Source organism: Myotis yumanensis, unplaced genomic scaffold (genome assembly GCF_028538775.1).
Source record: "Myotis yumanensis isolate MYYU_CA2020_CCGP unplaced genomic scaffold, mMyoYum1.0.hap1 SCAF_24, whole genome shotgun sequence".
NCBI classification, from domain to species: Eukaryota; Metazoa; Chordata; class Mammalia; order Chiroptera; family Vespertilionidae; genus Myotis; species Myotis yumanensis.
In genome coordinates this window covers 6,481,890-6,507,861 of record NW_027223775.1, presented here as the reverse complement: position 1 = coordinate 6,507,861, position 25,972 = coordinate 6,481,890, and the positions used below count along the sequence as shown (strand labels likewise).

At 40.9% G+C, this 25,972-nt stretch overlaps 1 protein-coding gene across 7 annotated transcripts in view; it reads left to right on the top strand.

Annotated features, from left to right (window-relative positions):
- LOC139000587 (lysine-specific demethylase 6A-like) overlaps positions 1-25,972 on the top strand; it is a 266,067-nt gene that overhangs the window by 159,377 nt on the left and 80,718 nt on the right. For 5 of the 7 annotated variants that reach the window (XM_070402728.1, XM_070402726.1, XM_070402732.1 and 2 more), the window contains 7 exons: positions 4,439-4,532; positions 6,140-6,266; positions 11,618-11,716; positions 11,833-12,052; positions 12,561-12,695; positions 13,150-13,305; positions 16,533-16,628. In XM_070402728.1, coding sequence (XP_070258829.1) covers positions 4,439-4,532; positions 6,140-6,266; positions 11,618-11,716; positions 11,833-12,052; positions 12,561-12,695; positions 13,150-13,305; positions 16,533-16,628 — 927 coding nt within the window. Of the gene's footprint in view, positions 1-4,438; positions 4,533-5,776; positions 5,853-6,139; positions 6,267-11,617; positions 11,717-11,832; positions 12,053-12,560; positions 12,696-13,149; positions 13,306-16,532; positions 16,629-25,972 lie in introns of those variants that run through there. The other 2 variants (XM_070402730.1, XM_070402727.1) reach the window with 2 other exon arrangements.

The window sequence follows — 25,972 nt, the reverse complement described above, 5'->3', positions numbered from 1 at the left end:
CACAGTGGCCAAGACATGGAAACAACGCATCCGGTGATAGAGGACTGATAAAGAAGATGTGGTATATATAAACACTGGAATACTATTGAGCCATAAAAAGGAGGAAATACTGCTATTTGCAGCAACATAGGTGGACCTTTATATTTCCAAATGGATTTTAAGATGTTCTTTATTAATTTCTGTAAAAATTGCAATGTAATTTTGAAAGACATTACATTATATCAATCAATTTGTTTGAGTAATCTGTCAAGTTAATAGTTCCAAACCATGAATATAGTATTCTTTCCATTTATTTGTATCTTTAAATATTTCAATAGGTTTTGTTGTTTTTTTAATGTTTACTTTGCTAAGAATACTTCACATGAGATCTACTGTCTTAATATTTAAGTGTACAGTACAATATTAACTACATGTACTACGTTGCATTGTAGATCTCAGATCTAGAGCTTGATTTTTTTAACTAAAACTTTATTCTCATTAATTAATAACTCCCCAATACTATCTTCTCCAAGCTGGTAACAATCACTGTTTCACTCTTTGAGCCTATGAATTTTCACTATTTGTATGCATAAGTACAATTATGCCATATTTGTCTACCTATGACTAGTGTATTTCACTACTCAGATTATCTTCAAGTAAGTAAAATAATAAATATATATATCTACACCAATAAAAGAGAAAGATTCAAATTGACCGTACCTTCACGATGCCCACCTGCCAACTAGGAGTGAGTATGCAAATTAACCCAACAAAGATGGCGGGTTAATTTGCATACCCAGGCACCAAACGGCCAGGGGTGGGATGCTTTCATCATTGCCATGGCGATGACAAGGCATTCCATACCACCCCAGCCACTCCTAGTCTCTGGGCTGCATGGGAAGGCAGAAAGGTGGTGGCTCTGGGCCGGAGAGAAGGTGGAAAGGCAGCTCCAGCCCGAGTGAAGGCGGTGCTAGCAGCCAGGAGAAGGAATGCTCATTTTTGCAGAATCTTCATCATTGGGCCTCTAGAGTGTGTGTGTGTGTGTGTGTGTGTGTGTGTGTGTGTGTGTATGTGCCTAAGCAACTGTTAAGACTGGCCATTATGATACACACTGACCACCAGGGGGCAGATGGTCAACACAGGAGTTGCCCCTGGTGGTCAGTGCGCTCCCACAGCCAACCACCCACTGCCGGCCAACCTCCTGCGGTCCCTCCCCCCAGCCATGGGTCCAGCCAGCCAACTTCCCATTGCCATGATTGCGCCGGCTGGCCCTGATAGGAACTGGGCAAGATGGCTCTGATTGCCAGCCAGGCCAAGGAACTCCAATCGTGCACGAATTCGTGCATCAGTCCTCTAGTATTAAAATATTTAGCAATACACTTAAGTAGGGAGGTGAAAGATTTGTATACTGAAGAGTAAAAAACATTAATGAAAGAAGATATGAGCAACTGGAAAAACATCCCGTGTATTGTCAGAAGACAGTATTATTAAAATGTTCATACTATGGCTTACAGATTTTGTTAATTTCTGTCTGAATTCTAATGGCATAGTTTTTTACAGATATAGAGAAAAACAATTCTATAATTCAAATGGAACTATAAAAGACTACAAAAAACCAAATCAGTCTTTAGAGAACAGAGCATAAGAGAGCCAGAAGTAAATCCACATATGCATGGTCAACTGATAGTTGACAGGGTCCCAAGAATACACAATGAGATTGTTACTAGAGAATTAAACTCCCTGGTCCTTCATGGGAGTGAGGTTGTGGTTCTTCAGGCACCGATTAAGCATTTTTAGCAGTACCCCCTAGGAAGATGGGATATGGAAGAAGGCTTCATTGGCATAATGTTATATTTCTCAGGTTCCAAAGTCCCTGCCCATTAAGTCCTGAAAGAGATGCAGTTGGATTCTAGAAAGCCTACAAAGGGCCAATGTCCAATTTGTGTTCCATGTTGCAGCTGCGTAGAGTTAAGTATCCAAACTAATTAAAGTCTATTAGTTCATATGAGGAGTTCAACATGGCTATGAGCCATGTATGCAGTGGGGACATTTACATCTCCAAAATGTGAGATCACTTCAAATTTAAGATGGCTGTCACCAAAAACCAAACAATTTACAGATGAATGGTTATAGAAATTATGGTGTTTTTACAAGTCTGAAACATCCTTGGTAAACTTATTTTTCTTTTAAATTACTTTTATAGTGGAATTATTTTTCTTTGTTAATTCTTTTTAGTGTATAGAAAACTTTTTTTGTTGTTAATTTTGTATCCTGCAAATTTCCTGGTGTGTACTAGTATGCATGTACTTGCTTGCGTGGGGAAGTATTTAACCTTGTGTACATTGCCATCTTTTTGGAGTTGGTATCTTTATTTAAATTGTGGAGTGCTTATGTATTTGTATGTGTATACTAATAGCCCAGTGCACGAAATTCGTGCACTTGCGGGTGGGGGAGGGGGGCAGCCTTGCCTATGCCCTGTCACAGTGCAGGAGCTCTGCGATCCATAGGCCCCACCCGCCCATCTGGGGCTCCTCCATGGCCTCAAAGAGGTAGGCCGGAGCTGGGGGTCCCGCTTCCGCACCAGGAGGAGCTGCAGGACCCCAAGGCCTCTCTGCATGAAGCTGAGGAACCCCAGGCGCAGGTGTGCGAAGGCTTTCGCTGCAGCCCCGCCCTCGGCCCCAAAGCTGCAAGTCCCCGCCTACCCCCACCTGCTGTGCACTCAGCCTCCTGCTGATTGGTCTTATGTGTGAAGGAGTCCCAATCATGTGCATATTACCATTTTATTAGGGTAGATATGAAAAGAGATAAAAAAATAGTGGGCTGTTTGTTTTTTTCCCCCCCATTTATCACATTTAGAGTAAAAACTGAGGGTTTTTTTAGTCCCAATTGATATATGTATTTGAATTAAGTATATTACTCTATCCATTTAATACACATATCCGTAAATGACATTTCATCCTCCATTTATCATTCTTTAAAAAATGTCCAGCCCTGCCCAGCCAAAGTAGCTCATTTTGGTTGCAAGATTGATTCCAGATTGGGATGCATATGGGAGGCAACTGATGGATGTTTCTCACATCAATGTGTTTTTCCTCTCTTCTCTCTCTAAAACTCAATTAAAACATATCTATGGGTGAGAATTTTAAAAAATGCCTAAAGCCATTGGTTTTCCAAATGTGTTTTAAACATAAAATAATTTTATGTTTTTGTTTGGAGGAATTAAACATATCACAGTAACAATAATGTATTTTAGCCTTAGAAAATTTTGAAAGATAAGTGTAGGCATTGGCCTCATTTAGAAATTTGTCTGTACTTTAAATACTAACATTGTTAGATCATAACAACAGAAAATGTTATTTTTTTAAAAACATAGATCTTTTTCTAATAATATTTAGAAAGAGTATGTAATTGTTGAATAATGCAGTTTTGGATTTGCAGGTCCTTTACATTGATTTTTTTTCTTAATAAATACATATAGTACTGTAAATATATTTTATGAGTTTCTTAACATATTTATTGTATAAAAACATGCCCTGGCTTGTGTACTTAAGTGTTTACAGCACTGGCCTTTGGACTGGAGGGTCTCAGGTTTGATTCCTGGTTAAGGACATGTACCTGGCTTGCAGGTTCAATCCCTGGCCCTCGTTGGGGTACATGTGGAAGGCAACCAATAGATGTGTCTTTTCACATTGATGTTTCACTATCTATATTTATCTCTTTCTCTATCTCTGTCCCCATCCCCCTCCTGGAAGTCGACATGGATTGTTGACTGCATAGGAGTCAGCATTACCTTGTTCAAGAGTCAATTGTATTTCAAAATTAAGATATTTAACTACTTCTCTTGTCTTAGATTTGTAAAGGATAATAGCAGTGTCTCTATTTACTTATTAAAAATTTGTGCATATTTTTGAAAGTTGTTCTAGACTAAGTATATATTTGATGATAGAATAAACCTATAGCTTTGTGACGGTGAAATAACATGAGGTTGAAAGAATTTTCTAACTTTAGGAATACAGCAGATTTTTATAATGTCACTAGAGGCCCCATGCACAAAATTTGTGCAAGGAGCTCGGCCCCCCACCATCATGGCTTCATTAGGAAGGACATCCGGTCTAATTAGCTTATTATGCTTTTATTATTATAGATTTTGTTGACACCTTGTTATTTGGAAGGATATTTTGATTTTATTAGCTGTTATTCCAAACAAGGCTGTCCTGGTTTAAAGAATAATCAGTTAATAAGTTAGCAGTTTCAGTATAATAGAAACTTAAATTATTATTACCTAAATATTTATATACAAGCTAGTTTGAAGTATGTATTAGTGTTAGTTTATTTTATTACTTGAAAAGTTAACTAAATCAAGTCATCAGTTCCTTTTTACAATATAGAGTATTTCTATTTAAAGGTTTATCATCTTTTCCTATGAATATTCCTCTTTTTTTTTTTTTTTACTCTTTAGAAGAAGTATCATTTTGCAAAAGAAGCCTATGAACAACTTTTACAGACAGAAAACCTACCTGCACAAGTAAAAGCAACTATTTTACAACAGTTAGGTACATAAAAATTTACTTTTTATTATATATTGCATTAATTTAGAAAAGTTTGGGGTGCAAGGAAACAATTTTAACTTCCAATTTAAAAGTCAATATTTATTTAGAATTCTGTGTTTTAGTATCGTGACATGCATTATTTTGAAATTGCACTTAAAATGAATACTCTGTTATAAATGTGTTCTTCTGTTCAGAATTGGGATATTTACATCTAACGTCTAGCACAGTTAATCTCAAAGTGATTCCAAATATAGTACTTCAGTGCAGCTAATTCTTTTAAATTCTCAGTTTATATCCTACTACTTTCCCTTCTGAAGGATGTTTGAATACTTGCATATGTGTGTTTAGCACTCTATTTTAAATTGAATTAAAATAATTTGCATAGCTAGTAAGTGGCTTCTGATATGAATAAATGTAAACATCTCACCTAAAAATGAAAGAATATATTTGTTTTATAAGTTTATTATATTCTTATGTATTAAAAGAGAAAGATTTGATGTCCAAAGTAATTTTTATACTTAGGATTTTCCCAAGTAATTCATATTTTTGGTTATCATTTTTAGGTTTAATATTTAGGTTGGTATTGTTTGCTTTTCTTTTAGTTTTTATTTGGTCTTGATTAAATAATTTCTAAATTTTAATCAAAATTATGAGTGATAATATGAGTATTTTTATAATTACACTATTTTATTTATAACATTAAACATAATTAAAGTTTGCCTCAGTAGCATTTTTGCAAAGGTATTAAAATATACTTGAATTGACTCACAAGTGAAAAACTGGTTTCTATTTGTACTAAATGATTAACGTTTTTTTCATAACATAATCTTTTTATTGTGTTTGTAGCTGTAATTGTAAGCACTAGACTGCTTTGAGCCTGTTTTTCATTTAGATTTCAATATAGCTTTAGAGTTTTCCTGTTTGGTCTTTTTATTGTTGGTGAAATGTTAATGAAAATAACCAGTGATTTATCTTTGATTATCTAAGTTGTTATGTATTCCATAGAAATAAATATTGCTTTGCTAGATTTTCAAAAATACTTCAACCTTGTTGTTGTTTTGTGAATCCTCATGGAAGATATTTTTGCCATTGATTTTTAGAGATAGTGGAAGGGGTCGGGGAGAGATAGAGAGAGAAACATCCATGTGAGAGAGACACATCAATTGGTTGCCTTCTGCATGCAACCCAATCAGGTTGGGGGTCAGAGCCTATAACCGAGTTATGTGTCCTTGACCAGAATTGAACCCGTGAACCTTCAGTCCGCGGATGATGCTCTAACCACTGAGCAAACTGGATAGGGCAAAAATACTTCAGCCTTTAAAGGTATAGTAAATTAATCATGTTTATATTATTTGGCTCATAATTGGACTTTTCTAGTTAGTTTCTAATCTATTTAGTGCCAATTCAGTACCTGAAATCAGTTAAATTTTCTCTCTGTTCTTTACAAGACCTTGGTAGCTTTGGTTGTATCTTTACCTGTGAAATTTGGGAAGTTTGATCAAAGGTAAATAAAAATGTACTGAAAGAGTATTATAATTGGTGTTCTTCTATTTTTAAAGCTCATAGGATAGTTGAATTATGGGTAAATGGTTATAATTTTTAAATTATAGGATGGATGCATCATAATGTGGATCTACTGGGAGACAAAGCCACCAAGGAAAGTTATGCAATTCAGTATCTCCAAAAATCATTGGAAGCAGATCCTAATTCTGGCCAGTGTTGGTATTTCCTTGGGAGGTAAGACCAGACACTTGGATTATACTGCTTAAAGTTGACTTAAAATCCAAATTGTTAGATCATGTAATATAACCTGGTCAGTAACATTTTATTTAAAATACAATATAGCAAAAAGTCTTGGGAGATAAAACTGGGTCTCTTAAATGTGGTGCTTTTACTGAAAAATTATTTTGCTTATTTCTGTTTTCACATTGTGTTCATGTGATTTGAATTTTGCTCATTTTTCATTAAAAATGAGCAATAATTAGTTTTTAAAAGTTTTAAAGAATTTTTTTTTTAAAGAATCTTAGAGGATAGTAATCATTGATATTTTTTTATTCAGCATTTAAATTGTGTATCCCCCGATTTCTGTCATTTTTAATGTATTCATTTTTATTGATTATTTTTATTCTGCCTGATGATTATCAGTATCCTATAGAAAAGTTCACTTAACAGTCCGAGATCTCAGTTTTTATTTGGATTATATCTGTCAGACCTTTATTCAAGGTTATAAACTTAATTCAATTGTAGTGCTTTAATTGTACATTTTGCTCCAATTTAAAAAAAAAAAGAATAGTTCATTAAAAACTATGTGGAAGTTTATGATGAAGTGTAATTGAAATTTAGTTTTTGAGTTAACTTTAGATGTGTTATTTTTTAAATTTTGTAAATTTAAGTATCTTTTAAATTTTATATATTCGAGGGCAATTATTACAATACTTTAAAAAATTTATTAATCATGAAGTTAGCTACTTTCAATAGAATTCTTTAAAAAATATATATATTTAAATTACAGTTGACATACGCTATTTTATTAGTTTCAGGTATACAATGCCCATGATTAGACATTTATATAACTTACAAAGTTATATCAATCTAGAGGCGATATGACACCATACATAGTTATTACAATATGTACTTTTGAATCCTTTCACCTTTTTCTCCCATTCTCCCAAACTACTTCCCACCTGGCAACTTTCAAAATGTTCTCTACTTATATACAAGCTTTTATCTGTTCTGCTTTCTGTTGTTGTTACTGTTTTTAGATTCCACATATAAATGAAATCATGTGGAGCTTGTCTTCCTCCGTGTTATTTCACTAAGCACAATATCCTCTAGTTCCATCATGTTATTACAGATCACAACATTTCATTCTTTTTTATGGCTGAGTAATATTACATTGTATGCATAAGTTATACTTTACTCATCTATTGATGGACACTTTGCTTCCATATTGTGGCTATATTGTTTTATATGTTAGCATTCCTACCACTGTAGATTAAATGAATATGAATCTGGATATTTTATTCGTTGTGGCTAAAGATTTAAAATTGATAGCTTGAGATAATATACATAATGTAAGGAAAATTGTTGTTTAATCACAGCTATGTATGTCCAAGATACAATGAAGTATGTTTAGAAATGATAAACTTTTTCATGTCTTTGAGAATAGCAATCTTTTATGCAAGGCTTTTCATAATTACCTGAATTTAAAACATGACATGTGCTTTTATTTTTAATCTTGTTAGGTAACTACTGAATATACAGAAAACTTTTGATTTCTCAAATAGAAGATACTTTTTCTGAGTTCAGGATTATCATTTTAGACAGTAATTATTTTTAGTCTGTTATATTTTTTTATGATTTTTTTCTTACTCTCATCTACTGCCTTTTACTATATTGTTTTATTGTTATAGAAAATCAAGTTTGTCAAAAAGTTATATTTTAGAACTTATTAAGTTTCCAAATAAAGATTTCAATGTTAATACAATTGATTGGGATTTGATATCCCTAGTATTGGAGAAACTTCTTACTTCTGCATTCAGCTCTCTATTGCATATTGATATTGCATATAGGGTGTTCCCCAAAAGTATATACACACTTTTTGAATAATAATAAAGTCACTTTTTATTAAAATACATTTTATGTTCCATATTGAGCTATCAGCTGTTAAAGTGTTTAATTGTGAAGGTAGCTATGACCTCTCACAACATCCCACAGTCACAGAACTGTTAGAATTGGGAATGATCAGGCAGCACCTTAGTTCACCCTCCCATTTTACAGATGAGAGGAGTGGGTCCAAAAATAAAAAATGTTTTCAAGTTCACATAGCGAATTTGTGTCCCAGAAAGACATAGAACCCAGTTTACTCAGTTTGCTACTTCCATTAGATAAGCCAAACTCAGGGGAAGCTGGATAAATTGTGTTAGAAGAAAAGTATCTGGTGATGAAATCCCAAATATTGGTATCCCAATATTAGACACATTGACTTTCTCTTTGGACAATTTAAAATTTGAATGTGAAAATGTTGGTTTCAGAAATTACTTATTCCTCTTAGCATTTAGGAAGATTTGTATAACAATCTGAAATTTGGTTTTGTTAATAAAATATTTTTCTGTTATTATATTGTTTCTTATCTATTCTTGTTTGTATCACTGCAGGCACATAGATTGTTTTCACACTTTGAATTTGCTTTCTATTTTGTGCTGCCATTCTTTTATCTCCCAACCCACAAATTAGCCACCTTAAGGTTTACTTCTTTCCTTCTCTTATGTGCACCTTTAAACCACTCTGTCATATGGGTGAATTCTAAATTAAAATATCTAACTCTTAAGATGTCTGAACCTAAATTTTACTCTTCTTTTTACTGAATATTATAAAAGTCAATGCCATACATCTCAATCAGCATCCTTTTAAAACATCACTCATGTTCTTTCTCAAAGCAGTTACTTTTTTATTATTTTGTTTTGACATTGACTGATTTTTTAAAAAATACAGAGCACATTTAAAAACAAATTTCCTCAAATCTAATTAAATCATTGAGTCTTTATCAGTAATTTGGTGTTATTCTTTCATATAATTTTCATTATTTCCATTCTAGTCCTGGCTCAAGTGTATCAGCTTTGTAGTTTTATCTGAAATTTATTTTCACTTCAATCCCTTAATTTTTCATTATACGTTGTTATAAAATTGTTTCTGTAAAGTGCTTTGTTATGCCACTTACCTTTTTGAAAAGACAAGCCTCAAGTAGACCACAATTTGATCTAAAATTATCAGTTTATACACAGGCAAGTTTTGCTTCTAATATTCAAACCTATGTGAAATGCCTTCTGTCCTGTTTTCTGCTTAATCTGTGGTTCTCAACTATTTCTGCTAATTGGATTACCAAAATTTCAACAATTAATTATAGTGCCCAACTTATAGTTGCTATACAATTCAAGATATTAAAACTTTTCTTTTATTGCTATTTTCTATCATCTAATGCCATAAAAAGTAAAAGTATACAAATAGTTTTATGGAAACACACACACTCTATTCCTGCATCTTTAAAATAATGTTAAGGACAAAGAGAACTAATTATGGATATTTTTATGATAAATTCAGTTTTATTTCTTAATAGTTGACAAATAGAACAATCATTCTTTTACACACACAATATATATGTAATTTTGTATTTTTGTGTGGTTATTTGATTGATAAAACCACCACATTCTGGCCTTCCTCTTAATACCTGTACAAATGCTTTTTAAAACTAGAATTAAATTTTTATAAATTATTTATAATACCTATTGAATTAGATATTTATATGTTTTATATTAACTTAATAACATTAACTATCTCAGTTTTTTACTTTTCATGAATTAACCAATGTTCTGAGAGTTGGAAGTTCAGAAATGAAAATTCAGATCTGCTAAATCAAAATTAGTTTCTGTTTGTTTTTTTAGCTCTATATTCTTATTATGTAGGAAATCTTAGTTCAAATTGCATAAATAGAGCTCTGTGTGTTTAACTGCAAATATTATTGTATTGAACACATTTGGGCTATGATGGTTTCAATAAAGTTCATTAATACAATGTAATATAATAAAGTTCATTAATATAATAAGAGAGTTCATTTAAAAGCAAATTATAATGTGGACATATACACTGAGTGGCCAGATTACTATGACCACCTGACGTTTATAGGCAAATTAGCCATACACTCCATTGTATGGGATATGGAAGCCGAAGGCCTGTTCGAACACTTTTGCTGTCTGCAGTTACCATTATAAAATGTCTCCAATTTGCACAGGAACACAAGGATTAGACAGTCGAGCATTAGAAAAAAGTCATGTGATCCGATGAATCACGTTTCCAGTTGCATCATGCAGTTGGCAGAGTGAGATTTTGATGGAAACAGTATGAAAGCATGCACCCTTCAAGCTGGTGGGGGCACAGTTATGGTTTGGGGCATGTTTTCCTGGCATGATTTGGGCCTTTTAATTCGTGTGGAACAACATCTGAATAGCACAACATACCTAAGTATCATTGCTGATCAAGTTCATCCTACCATGTTGATGGCGTATCCCAATGGAGATGGCTTCTTCCAACAAGACAATGTGCCATGCCATAGTGCTGGTATTGTGCAGGAGTGGTTTCAAGAACATGAGGGAGACACTCTACCTTGCTTAGGTGGCCCCCACAATCACCAGATCTCAACCCAATTGAGCATTTGTGGGACGAAGTTAAAAGAGCCATCAGGCAGCTGGTACCACAACCATCAAATCTCACAGAACTGGACAGTGCTATTCATCAGGCATGGTGTCAGATTCCTCGCATCACCTTTCAACGTCTCATGGAGTCAATGCCAAGAACAATTGCAGCAGTACTGAAAGCAAAAGGTGGCCCAACAAAGTACTGATGGGGTGGTCATAATAATCTGGCCATTCAGCTAATACTAGAGGCCAGGTGCACGAAAATTTGTGCACTTGGGGGTGTCCCTCAGCCTGTCCTGCACCCTCTTGAAGTCTGGAACCCCTTGGGTGGATGTCCACCTGTCAGCTTAGGCCTGCTCACCAGGGGATTGGGCCGGAGCTGGTAGTCAAACATCCTTCTGGCAGCCAGGGAACCCTCGGGGGATGTCCGACTAACGGCTTGGGCCAAGCCTCCTCCCTGCGAGGAGCGGGCCATAAGCCATCAGTGGGACATCCTTAGTGCTGCTGCAGTGTGGGAGCCTATCCCGCCTTCTGCCGTGCATTGACCAGCCAAGAGCTGGCTTCTGGCTGAGCGGTGCTCCCCCTGTGGAAACTGACTGACTACCAGGGGGCAGCACCTGCATTGAGCGTCTGCCCCCTGGTGGTCATTGCATGTCATAACGACCAGTTGTTCCCCATTAGGGTCAATTTGCATATTACCCTTTCATTATATAGGATTATTATATAGGATATGTGTATTGTCTAGATATTAGCTTATTAATCTTTTTCCTTTCCATATATGTCATTTTGACAAATAAATGTTGCTTTAATTTTTAGTGGAATACTTCATATATATGTTTATGGCTATCTGATTTTCTCTATTTTTATATATATATGTCTCCTCTTTTCCCTTTACAGGTGCTATTCAAGTATTGGGAAAGTTCAGGATGCCTTTATATCTTACAGGCAGTCTATTGATAAATCAGAAGCAAGTGCAGATACATGGTGTTCAATTGGGTAAGGCTTGTGCACATAAGAGTAACAGCATTTCAATAGATACATAAATAGACTGAAATACATAAAGTATAATGTTATACCCAGTCAGTTTGCCTGTTCTTTGTTTCTCTTTCCAGTGTGCTCTATCAGCAGCAAAATCAGCCTATGGATGCTTTGCAGGCATATATTTGTGCTGTACAATTAGACCATGGGCATGCAGCAGCCTGGATGGACCTTGGCACTCTCTATGAATCCTGCAGTCAACCTCAGGATGCCATTAAATGTTACTTAAATGCAACTAGATGCAAAAGTTGCACTAATACCTCTACACTTGCAGGAAGAATTAAGTTTCTTCAGGTAAAAATTTTAAGTAGCATGTTTTACAAGACACATTTTAGTGTGATAACTGGTAGAAAGAGGGTGGCTGGGAAGTTTGTATATTTTTGTTTTGATGTCAATAATTTGTTTTCATAATTTTTAATATTTTGTGATATTTTACTTTTTATTTTAGTTAAGCTTGTAGCATTTAAAATATTTTTTGCACATAAGTTTTTTGATGCACATTAATTTGCATCATTTTTCAGTTTATTTGTTTTAACATTTTAGAGAAAAGAACACTTTTTTTTAGTTTTGCTTGAAATTTCATGAGAGAATACTCAAGAGAATTCTGAAAAACAGAACTTAGCTTTGTTCTGATTCACCCAAGTATAGCCTAGCCTCCCTCTTTATACTTAGCATATATCTAAAACCCCACAATTAAAATATGTTTTCTTTAAAAAATAAGTACCTGTAACATTCAGGAAGAGTTAGTGGACTTACTTTAGTAGGCCTGTGTTAAATTTGCTTTCTACATAATTTTTCCTAGGCTCAGTTGTGTAACCTTCCACAAAGTAGTCTACAGAATAAAACTAAATTACTTCCTAGTATTGAGGAGGCATGGAGCCTACCAATACCTGCAGAGCTTACTTCCAGGCAGGGTGCCATGAACACAGCACAGCAGGTGAGAAGTTGGGTTATGTTCTGTAGGTACCCAGCTTTAAGGGTTCTTTCCAGTCTGTGGTGATCAAAGTTACATTACTAAGAGCAGGATTGGCATTTTGAAAAAACTCTTTCAAATTTAATTGGAAAGGGATTTTAGATAAAAATAATGACTTCCTCTGATATGGGAGGAATCTTGACATAACCTTTTAAAACCTTAAAGTTTCTCATGCTTTTGGAAGGGATTTCTTAAGGGACTATCATACTGATTTGTTTAAATGAAAAAAAAAACACAACTTTTTCCATAGAAGGTACACAATTCTCCATTGATGATTCATTTGAGTTTGTTTTTCAATAATTTTATTACATGATGTTCACATAGTTTTGGAAATAATGTAGCTAAAAAAAAGTTTTATAATTGGAAGGAAGGAATTATGAATATGTAGAACCGTATTTTTGTCTTCTATAATCCTTAGGCTTCTAAAACTCATCATCCAAAAACTGAACCTGTATTAGGCCTCAGTCAAACACCAATTTTACAGCAACCCTTGCCAGTACAAATGATTCCTTCTAGCCAAGTTGATGGCCTGTCCAGTCCTGTCAAGAAGAAAAGAACATCTAGTCCAATAAAGGTATATGTAAATTTTAGAGAAATGAAAATTCCCAATCAAAAATGAAGCTTTTTCCCTGGTCAGGTAACTCAGTTGGTTAGAGCATTGTCCCAATATGGTAGTATTCCTGGTTTGACCTCTGGTCAGGGCAAATACAGGAATCAATCAATGAATGCTTAAATAAGTGGAACAGAAATAGATGTTTCTCTCTCCCTCTCCATCTCCATCTTCCTTTTCTTCTCCCTCTCCCTGTTCATCCTCTTCTCTCTCTAAAATCAATGAATTTTTTTAAAATGAAGTTTTTAAGTGTTCTGAAGAGTTACTTGTCTTATATTTTAAACTTCTTGTATACAAGGGTGAAAAGTTCTTTGGTTATTGGCAGTATATTCTGACATGAAGTTGTAGTATTATTTAAATACAAGAGCTTTATGTTCATCAAATCATTTTACTCATTTTCCTGCTTTTACGAAATTAATACTCGTTTTTCCACCACATTCTAACATTGTAATACATTAAATTTTGTAGATAATGAAACACCATGTTAGTTTTTCCAACCATTATTTAGTAGAGACTTTTTAAGGTGGACTAAGTTAAATTCATAGGTTTCTAATTTGATTATTCACTTAAAATTATTTTTAAATGATTTTAAAACAGAAGTCCTATGTATAAAAATTCTCCAGTTCTTAGTCTTATGATTTCTCAATACTCATTACAGTTAGAGTTTGAATTCAACCATATATTTTTCAGAATTAAATTTTTTCCAGAATAGTTCTGAGAACTCCACCAGTGGTCAGACTGTTTCACACACTTAACTATATCGCAACAGGCTAATGCATGGTATTTGCAATTACAGAAATTATAGATATGAAATATTCTATCAATAGTTTTTGCCCTATTTAAAGTAGTAGGAATCCTTTCAGATATTTTTAGATACTAATATAGCCATTCCATTTTAAATGGCAATAAGCATAATGAACCCATATTTTTCAGGCCAAAAAAAAACAACACCAAAAAAAAACAAACACCTGCAGAGTTTATAATTTTGTTTTGTTTTTTAATTCTTTTAATGAATTAATCCACTCATGTGTTTAAAATGTAAAAATTAATAGAAGATGGGTATACCACTTAAAGGCTCCTTACAGTTCCTTCCTTTAGACACTTAATATCCCTTTCCTTCCAATAATCAATGTAAATAACTTCTTTTGTGTTTTTATTTTTATAGATAATATTGTACATGTCCAAGAAAAAATGCTTGTATTATAGATCCTTTCCTATCTTTGTTGTACAGTAAATGTAGGTAGAATGTTATATATATTAGTATTCATGACTTTGAAAGATCTATGTATCTTCCAGATCTTTTTTGTCTATCTTACTACTTCTTTGTTCTTTTATAGCTACACTAGAGTACCAGTGCACAAAATTCAAGCACAGGTAGGGTCCCTAGGCCTGGCTGGCAATCAAAGCCGGCCGGGGCCTTCCTTCCCGGCCACCCTGTGGTGGTCAGCGCATGTCATAGTGAGCAATCAAACTACCTGTTGGTCACACTCTTGGTGGGTCAATTTGCATATTAGCCTTTTATTATATAGGATAGGACTAGAGGCCCAGTATACAAATTCGTGCACAGGGTTGTCCCTCAGCCTTGCCTGCACCCTCTCCAATCTGGTACCTCTTGGGGGATGTCTGACTGCTGGTTTAGTCCTGATCCCACAGGGCCAAAACCGGCAGTTGGACATACCTCTCGCAAACCGGAACTGCTGGTTCTTAATGACTTGCCTGCCTAATCGCCCGGAACCACCTCTGCCTCCCTGCCTGATCACCCCTAACTGCTCCCCTGCCGGCCTGATTGCCCCAACTACCTCTGCCTCGGCCCTGCACCTGGGACCTGGGCTTTCTTCCCTCTGGCTGGCTGCAGGCACTTGGGACCTGGGCTAGCTTTGCCCAGGCTGCAGGCAGAGGTGCCTGGGACTTGTGGTGGGACGGCTTTGCCTTGCTGTTGTAAGCCTGCCTGCTTCCCAACCACCTGATGAATTAATTTCTTAAAGTGAGGGCTGCCTATTATAGAGTTTGTGCTCCTGCCAGGCCCTGTTCTCATGGAACTCTCCAGCCCAGGGCCTCAGCTACGGGTGCCTGGGACCGGGTCAGGGCAGCTTCGCAGACGCCGGTTCCGGGGGTAGGGCAGCTTCACCTGGGCCGCAGTCACAAGGTCTTGGGACTGGGGACAGGCAGCTTCTCCCAGGCTGGCTTTGTCAGGAAGGACGTCTGTAAGGTCTTTCGGAAGACATCCGGTCTAATTAGCATATTACCCTTTTATTAGTATAGATATTACTTTTTTCCTCCATGTAAACTGCTGTTGATTTAACTAGATTCCTATTTTTGCACTTTGGTCATTTACAATATTTCTTCTACAAATAATGTTGCTTTTAAACTGCTTTGCTATAATACTGTATAATAAAAGGCTAATGTGCAAATCAACTGAATGGCGGAACAACCGGTCACTATGATATGGACTGACTACCAAGGGGCAGACACTCAATGCAGGAGCTGTCCCCTGATGGTCAGTGCGCCAGAAGCCGGCTCACAGCTGGCGAGTGCAGCTGCTGTGGTAGGAGCATCTCCTGCCTTCACACCAGTCAGACATCCCCCAAGGGCTCCTGGACTTCCAGAGGGCGCAGGCCAGGCTGAGGTGCCTTCGCCCCACCCCCTTCTCCTCCCACCCACCCCCAGTGAAAGAATTTCATACATCGGGCCTCTAGTACATTATAAGGTTAAATAGCTTTATTAAGATTGTAATTTCTTGCTCTAGCCAATTTGGCTTACTGGATAGAGCATTGGCCCATGGAATGAAGGATCCTGGGTTCATTTCCGGTCAAGGTTATACTAGGTTATAAGCTTGGAGTGTGTGCAGAAGGCAATCAATCAATGTGTCTCTCTCTGTCTCTCCCCCTTCCTTCCACTCTCTAAGAATCAATGAGAAAATGTCCTCAGGTGAGGATTAATAACAATAACAAAAAGATTGTAATTTCTTCTCTGCGAAATATATTTAACTAAAAACATAAATAACTTTCAGATGAATTTATGGTTTTTACCATTTTCCTCAAAGAACTTAATCTTTGCATTAATTAGTTTTGGTTAGAAATCATTATTATTGATCACACAAAGGTTCTGAGTTTATAGTCTTTTCAGTGATAGGTTATTTGAGAGTGTCTTATTTCTTAGATTTAACTTTGTATTCTTTTTCATTTTATTAGCACTTGGAACAACTACATGCAAATAAAGATAATTTAAATCCAGCACAGAAGCTGATGCTGGAACAGTTGGAAAATCATTTTGTTTCAATGCAACAAGTATGTATACCATTTTTATTCCAGTATTTGTTATCATGTTAATTGTTTTTCTGGACTAAAATGTTAGAGTATTTTTAATGCTCAACTTTCTACATATATTCAATAGAATTTATATATCTGAATTTAAATACTAATAAACAGATTTTTCTTTTAAATAGACATAAATAAATTTAGAACAAAACACTGGTATTTTGCTCTTTATTTGCATAACATTTCAGGCACATTCTATAGACTTATTTTTATTATTTTATAATAAACAATTACCCAGACTGAGGTGGAGCTATTTAAAGGATCGTTTGATAGCAAAGATTTGGCATACATGTAATAGAATGGAAATTTCAAGTCCACTCTAATGATGAAAAATAAGATCTGTATACTGCTTTTTATAATTTTCAAGTGCTTTTTTTGTCCTTATACCTTTAATAAAGTTTTCTTTAAAGAATTAAAAAGACTTCTACTTTACCCATATGAACATTAGGTGTCATTTTTAAAATGTATATTTTTTAATCTAGAGAGATTTAATGTTATACTAAGTTAGATGTGTATTGATAACATATTCTCAGAGTCACACAAAGCAGGTTTTATTTTTTGTTGTTGAACTTGAGACAAACTACTGGATTTCCTTATTTGCTAATAACTGATTCTTCTGTGCCTGCAAATTCTGTCTCTATCCAGCAACCATATTCTCTGCTGAGAGTATGTAGTGTCTCTCAGCTTGAAGTTTACTCTGCTTGTTTTGAAAAACCTTTGTCCAATGGACCTTTTTCTGCAGGCTGTGCTCCTTGTGGCACACCAAAAACACTAGGGAGTGCAGACACTATTTTGGTAGGCAATAATTAGGTAACAGGAAGTGGAAGTAATGGAAATGTGCCTTACCTACAGCAAAACACACTCACTCTACCTCATAACTGCATAAACCTGAGCAGCAGCACAGAAGAGTCATGGAGAAAACAGCTATATAACTCTACTCAGCTAAAAAAAAAAAAAAAAAAAAAGATGAGCTGTTTTGTTTGCTCTTACATACTCTTTTTTTGGCTTTTGTACATTTTAAAAAGAAATAAATATGTAAGGAATATTATTTTTAAAAACGCTTTTAATAATTCATAATTATATGAGAATTTTAAGTTTTATGGTATTATTACTATATTGCGGCAGTCGTCAAACTTTTGGACCTCACAGACCACCAGTGGGAGATGACCGCTGCTATGAAGTTAATTCAGTCTTTGTACCTTACATTCAGTTATATAATAAAAAATTATGTTAGGATAGAATGGAATAAAGGAATAGAAGAGATAAATACCAATAACCTTTCAGTTCTCCGAAGTATTATTAATAATTAAGTCATGAGGACCATGTATTTTTGTTTTGTTTTTTTAAGCCCCACCTGAGAATATGTTTATTGATTTTAGAGAGAGGAAGGAGGTTAAACAGAAAGAGAGAAACATTGATTGGTTCCCTCCCATACACACCTAGACCATAGATTGAACCTGCAACCTAAATATACAGTAGGTCCTCCGGTTACATTGGAGATCCATCCATTCGTATGGCGTGATGTAACGTGATTTTCGCCGTAACTTGTAACCCACCTACATAAGCACCTACGTTACGCACATGGAGCACATACGCAGCAGTAATGAAGTGAAACAGTAAAAAAAAAATTAAAAGAAAGATAACAATTCCTGACCTTTACTTGTGGTAAATAATAAAAAACAAAGCACATATCTACATATGTCGAAATGATGGAATTTTATTTTTTTTAATAAATAAATGGGAGATGGCAATGTAACCACTAAATGACATACGTTAAGTCCAAAGTAACCCGAGGACTGCCTGTATTCTCTGACCAGGAATTGAACCCACAACCTTTGGGTGTATGGTACAATCCTAAACCAACTGAGGCAGCAGGCCAGGCCTATGTTTTCTTTAAATATCTATAAACACTCCCTGAATAAGACCAGTATTATGCCTTGTATTAACATTTTTTTTTTTATCCTCATAAGAGGATATTTTTTCCATTGATTTCTTTCTAAAGAGAGAGTGGAAGGAAGAAAGAAAAGGAAGGGAGAGTGAGAGAGACACATCAATTGGTTGTCTTCTGCACATCCCTGACCAGAACAGGGAAATCCACTATCTCTGTGCCCTTGACCAGGAATCAAACCCACAGTCCTTCAGACCAAGGGCCAACACTCTAACCAGGGAGTGAAATTGGCCCTGGATAAGCATTTATTTTAATAAGAAAGAAAAAGACTACTAAAATGTTACTTAACAATAAATTACATTAAAATATAACCTGCAAAGTGGACAGTCAATGGGTCCGTGCTGCCTAAATGATATTATATTAGGGTCCCAGTACACAAATTTGTGCACCTTGAAAGGAACTGTGGGCTGCGAGGCTGCAGTGGGCACAGGGGCAGGTCTTAGCCCGTCCTCCATGCCCCTGCCCGGCCCCTTCTGCCACGGCCCACAGATCCCCGTCTACCGGCAGCCTCACTCCTGCTGTTCCACTCACACATGCTGACGGCCCCAATCGCTCCACGCTGTCAGCAGGTGTGAGCAGCGACTGCTGCCCTGATCACCCCATAGGAGCAGGGGGAGGTGAAGTGCTCAGGGGTGATCGGGGCCAGCAGATGCCTCTTACACCTGCTGATGGCTCCGAGCAATCAGGACCAATGCTGGGCGCTGGCAGCGGGTGCAAGTAGTGGCTCTAGTGCTGGCTGCGGGGAGAGTGGTGGCTTTGGTGCCAGCAGTGGGTCTGAGCAGGGCCAGTGCCATCAGGAGGTGCCAGCTGTGGCTGTTGTCCTGATCACCCCTCAGGAGCAGGGGGAGGTGGAGAAGCCCTCTGGGATGATCAGGGCCGGCAGCCACCACTTGCTCCCACTGATGGCACTGAATGATTGGGACTGGTGCCAGGCAGCAGGTGTGAGTAGTGACACTGGCCATGGGTGCAAGTGGGGCTGGTGCTGGCAGTGGGTGAGAGCAGCAGCTCTGGCGCCAGCAGCGGGTACAAGCGCCAGGTGGTACCGTGGCGTACGGGAGCAAAGAATTTTCAGTAACCACAAGAGGCTCGTCCCAATGACAGAAACCAGTGCCCCGCTTTGGTGTAGCGCCCCCACTCACCTGCTCCATCATCCCACTGCAGCCAACACCTGCTCTATTCCGCACACACCCCCTGGTTGTCACCCCAAGTCATAGCAGCCTGTTCCGCCATTTGGTCTATTTGCATATTAGCCTTAGGATATACCTATGTGTATATATATAAAAAACCTGCACTAGTGTGGGAAAGTGGCTTAGGAAAAATGAATATATTTAAGTCTTAGAAAATTGAGAGAATTAGAAACAGGAAAAGTCAGGTAAAATGTGGTTAGAGTATAATTTATAAATAGAGGGTGAGCCAAAACCGCTTTGGCTCAGTGGATAGAGCGTCAGCCTGCAGACTGAAAGGTCCCAGGTTAGATTCCGGTCAAGGGCATGTACCTGGGTTGTGGGCACATCCCCAGTGGGAGATGTGCAGGAGGCAGCTGATCGATGTTTCTCTCTCATCGATGTTTCTAACTCTCTATCTCTCTCCCTTCCTCTCTGTAAAAAATCAATAAAATATATTTTAAAATAAATAAATAGAGGGTGAAATGTGAACCTAAAGAATGGCCATAATTTATCTTGAGGGTAAATTGGAAACATTAAAGGTTTTGATGTAGAGGTTCTTGAATAACTTCTTTTTAAAGATTTATTGATCACTAGATACATTTTAGAGCATTTTATGTTTATTGAAGATTTAGCAGACATTACAAAAAATTCTCAAAACTTCCATTACCCATGGTTTTTCCCCATCTTGAACACCTTATAGAAGTGTAGTACTGATGCCAGGGGCACTAAGTGAGGCAAACAGAGTCCTCAACCCAATACCGGGATTCAGGTTCTTGTCGCCCTCCAAGAAAGGCTTTGAGAGTGTGAGAGAAATTTAACAAACATCAGTAAATCTATTAAAGCAATAGTATGCTCTCAAGAAGTGAGAGTGGAGACTTTGGAGAACAAGACCCAGATGGGGTCTGGGTCAGATGTTTTTATTAAATGGTAACAGGAGAATAGGATGGTCCTTGGTTTCTGATGTTGGTGGGATGACTACCTGTGCATCTTGTCCTCCATAATTGTCACAAAGTTTTGAGAACAAGTGTACTTTCAAAATTGTAATATAAATGTACTAGTGCCCCCGGTGCACAGATTCATATACATTGAATGGAAATTAATTAGAAGGTGCCTGGCAGGGTGGGACTGGGCGAGATGGACCAGACACGCCCTGGAGCCAACCTCTTGCAGTCTCTCCCTGGCTGGCTGCATCTTGGGCAGCACTGCAGCTTGAAGGGCATCTGTTGAGTGAGCATGGTCCCTCCGGCAGGTGGGGTCCGTTGGCCTAGCCTGTGGGGATTGGGCCGAACATGACAGTCCGACATCCCCCAAGGGGTCACGGATTGCAAGAGGATGGTTCTCAAGTGATGAAATCTGGAATAAGGCTCCCTCCTCTCGGTTAATCCAAGAACCACCCCTGCCAAGTCAATGCAGCTCAGTACCTCCTGTGTTGACCTGTGTGTCTGCCCCTGGTGGTCATTACGCGCCTTAGCTACTGGTCAGATGGTCACTTAGCCTTTTATATATATACTAGAGGCCCGGTGCACAAAAATTTGTGCACTCGGGGCGGGAGGGGCGGTCCCCCAGCCTGGCCTGTGCCCTCTCGAAGTCTGGGACCCCTCAGGAGATAACGACCTGCTGGCTTAGGCCTGCTCCCGGGTGGCAGAGGGCAGGCCCAATTCCTAAGTGCAGCCCCTGGTCAGGCTCAGAGCAGGGCCGATTGGGGAGTTGTGGCGCCGCCCCCTGTCATGCACAGAGCAGGGCGGATCGGGAGGTTGCAATGCCACCCTCAGTCATGCTCAGGGTAGGGCCGATTGGGGGGTTGGGGCACCGCCCCCTGTCACACTCAAGGCAGGATCGATGGGGAGGTTGCGATGCCACCCCCTGTCACGCACAGAGCAGGGCCAATCAGGGGGTTAGGGCGCTGCCCCCTGTCACTCACAGAGCAGGGCCCATCAGGGGGTTGGGGCGCTGCCCCCTGTCACTCACAGAGCAGGGCCCATCAGGGGGTTGGGGTGCTGCACCCTGTAACGCACAGAGCAGGGCTGATCAGGGGGTTGAGGAGCTCCCCGCTGTCATTCACAGAGTAGGGCTGATAGGGGAGTTGGGGCACCGCCCCCTCTCACACACAGAGCAGGGCGGATCAGGGGGTTGGGGCGCTGCACCCTGTCACACTCAGGGCAGGGCCAATGCGGAGGTTATGGCTCTACCCTGTCACACACAGAGCAAGGCCCGTGAGGGGGGTTGCGGCGCCACCCTCTATCACCCACAGAGCAGGGTCGATCAGGGGGTTGGGGCGCCACCACTGTCACACTCGAGGCAGGGCCGATGGAGAGGTTATGGCTCTACCCTGTCACAGAGCAGGACCCATGGGGGGGGGGAGGGTTGGGGTGCCGCACCCTGTCACACACAGAGCAGGGCCGATCAGGGGATTGGGGAACTCTCCCCTATCAAGCACAGAGCAGGGCTGATCAGGGGGTTGGTGTGCTGCACCCTGTCAAACACAGAGCTGCAGGGCAATCAGGGGATTGGGGAGCTCCCCCCTATCAGGCACAGAGCAGGGCAGATAGGGAGGTTGTGGCCCTGCCCCCTGTCACACACAGAGCCACAGGGCGATCAGGGCGTTTGGGCGCTGCCCCCTGTCACGCTGATCCCGGTGCTGGGAGCCTCGCTGCTCCGCTGATCCCGGTGCACTGGTGGGGGCCGGCTGGTTTGATCTGAAGGGTGTCCTGGATCAGGGTGGGGGTCCCCACTGGGGTGCCTGGCCAGTCTGGGTGAGGGGCTGAGGGCTGTTTTCCGGAAGCGAGTGACTGAAGCTTCCAACCGCTCCTTGTTTTCTTTCTTTTTTTTTTTTATTCTGGGCCAGCTTTAGCTCTAAGGCCTGGCCGCTGAAAACATTGATACAATGTTGCTAAAGCCTGGCTGACTGAAAGCAGGTTTCTGGGGTTTTGTTTATCTTCTTATTTGCAACATAGTATAAAGTTGCTTAGAGTTGCAACTGAGAGGCCGGCAAGTGAGGCGGGGACGTTGGAGTCCACAGCAAGCAAGCCTCCTGCTCGCTTCCAGCTGCCTGGCTGCCAGCCGCCATCTTGGCTGACAGTTAATTTGCATATACTCACTGATTAGCCAATGAAAAGGGTAGCGGTCATACGCTAATTACCATGTTTCTCTTTTATTAGTGTAGACTAGAAGCCCGGTGTCTACACTAATAAAAGAGAAACATGGTAATTTTTGTGCACTCAGGGGGGTGAGGAGGGGTCCCCCAGCCCGGCCTGTGACCTCTCGCAGTCTGGGACCCCTCTGGAGATAACGATCTGCTGGCTTAGGCCTGCTCCCGGGTGGCAGAGGGCAGGCCCAATCCCTAGGTGCAGCCCCTGGTCAGGCTCAGAGCAAGGCCAATTGGGGAGTTGGGGCGCCGCCCCCTGTCATGCACAGAGCAGGGCGGATCTGGAGGTTGCAATGCCACCCTCAGTCACACTCAGGGTAGGGCCGATTGGGGGCTTGGGGCACCGCCCCCTGTCACCCTCAAGGCAGGGTCGATGGGGAGGTTGCAGCGCCACCCCCTGTCACACACAGAGCAGGGCCAATCAGGGGGTTGGGGCGCTGCCCCCTGTCACACACAGAGCAGGGCCCATCAGGGGGTTGAGGAGCTCCCCCCGTCATGCACAGAGTAGGGCTGATAGGGGAGTTGGGGCACCACCCCCTGTCACACACACAGCAGGGCGGATCAGGGGGTTGGGGCACTGCATCCTGTCACACTCAGGGTAGGGCCAATGGGGAGGTTATGGCTTTACCCTGTCACACACAGAGCAAGGCCTGTGGAAGGGGGTTGGGGCGCCACCCTCTATCATCCACAGAGGAGGGCCGATCAGGGGGTTGGGGCACCGCCACTGTCACACTCAGGACAGGGCTGATGGAGAGGTTATGGCTCTACCCTGTCACACACAAAGCAGGGCCCATGGAGGGGGAGGAGGTTGGGGCGCCGCACCCTGTCACACACAGAGCAGGGCCGATCAGGGGGTTGGTGCGCCACACCCTGTCACACACAGCCGCAGGGTGATCGGGGTTGGGGAGCTCCCCCCTATCAGGCGCAGAGCAGGGCTAATCAGGGGGTTGGGACACCTTCCCCTGTCACTCACAGAGCTGCAGGGCAATCAGGGGGTTTGGGCGCTGCCCCCTGTCATGCTGATCCCGGTGCTGGGAGGCATATTACCCTTTTTCTATATAGAATAGAGGCCTGGTGCATGGGTGGGGGCTGGCTGGTTTGCCCTGAAGGGTGTCGTGGATCAGGGTGGGGATCCCCACTGGGGTTCCTGGCCAGTCTGGCTGAGGGGCTGAGGGCCGTTTTCAGGCTGGTGGGTGACTGAAGCTCTGAACTGCTCCTTTTTTTCTTTTCTTTTTTTTTATTCTGGGCCAGCTTTAGCTCTGAGGCCTCGCTGCTGAAAGCTGATTTCTGGCCTTTACCTTCTGTATTTGATACAGTGTTGCGGTCTAGCTGGCTGAAGCCTGGCTGACTGAAAGCCGGTTTCTAGGGTTTTGTTTAGCTTCTATATTTGCATCATAGTTGCTGAGAGTTGCAGCTGAGAGGCCGGCAAGTCAGGTGGGGAACGTTGGAGTCCACCAGTCACTGGAGCAAGCAAGCCTCCCTGTTTGCTTCAGTGCATGGCTGCCGGCCGCCATCTTGGCTGGCAGTTAATTTGCATAAGGATATTCTGATTAGCCAATGGGAAGGGTAGCGGTCGTATGCTAATTACCATGTTTTTCTTTTATTAGTGTAGACTAGAGGCCTGGTGCAGAAAAATTTGTGCACTTGGTGGGGGCCCCTCAGCCCGGCCTGTGCCCTCTCGCAGTCTGGGACCCCTCGGGGGATGACCACCTGCTGACTTAGGCCCGCTCCCCAGGGATTGTGCCTAAGCAGGCAATCATACATCCTTCTGGTAGCCCAGAAGCCCTCGGGGGATGTCTTTTTGCTGCAGTCGGACATCCTTAGTGCTGCTGAGGAGGCGGGAGCGGCTCCCATCACCACCACTGTACTGGCAGCCATCAGCCTGGATTGTGGCGGAGCAGAGCTCCCCCTGTGGGAGCGCACTGACCACCAGGGGGCAGCTCCTGCATTGAGTGTTTCACCCTGGTGGTCAGTGTGTGTCATAGTGACCAGACATTCCCCGTCATTCCGCTGTTAGGATCAATTTGCATATTACCCTTTTATTATTATAGGATAGAGGTCTGGTGCATGGGTGGGGGCTGGCTGGTTAGACCTGAAGGGTGTCCCAGATTAGGGTGGGGGTCCCACTGGGGTGCCTGGCCAGCCTGGGTGAGGGGCTGATGGGTGTTTGCAGGCTGGTCACACCTCCTTCAGGGTGGGGGTTCTCCCTGGGGTGCCTGGCCAACCTGGGTGAGGGGTGGATGGCTGTTTGCAGTTGGTCACACCCCCTTCTTAGTGGAGGTCCCCACTGGGGTGCCTGGCCAGCCTGGGTCAGGGGCTTATGCCTGTTTGCAGGCTGGTCAAGCACCCTTCAGGTTGGGGGTCCCCACTGGGGTGCCTGGACCGCCCGGGTGAGGGGCTGATGGTTGTTTGCAGGCTGGCCACACCCCCTTCAGGGTGGGGGGGCCCACTGGGTTCCTGGCCAGTTTAGGTGAGGGGCTGAGGGCCATTTTCAGGCTGGCCACCCCCCCCCCCCCCCCCCCCCCCCCCCCCCGTGAGGGAAGCTCCCAGCCTCTCCTTTTTTTCTTTTTCTTTTTCTTTTTTTTATTCTGGGATTTATTTACCTTCTGTAATTGTAACTTTGTAGCCTTGAGAGGAGCTCAGAGCCGGCCAGGGCAGGCAGGAGGGAAGCTTGGCTTCCTCTGTCGCCAGGGGCCCCCCAAGCCTCCTGCTTGCTCCAGCTCCTTGGCCATGGCCAGCTGAAAGCAGGTATCTGGGGTTTATTTACCTTCTATAATTGAAACTTTTTTGCTTTGAGTGGAGCTCAGATCCAGCCGCGGCAGGCGGGAAGCTTGGCTTCCTCCATCTTTGGGGCAACCAAGCCTCCTGCTTGCTCCAGCTCTGTGGCTGCCGGCTGCCATCTTGGTTGGGTTAATTTGCATATAGTCGCTCTGATTGGCTGGTAGTTGTGGCTTAAGGCGCAGCGAAGGTACGTTCAATTTGCATGTTTGTCTTTTATTAGTGTAGATAGCCTAGAGGTCTGGTGCATGAAATTGTGCATGGCGCGGGGCTGTCC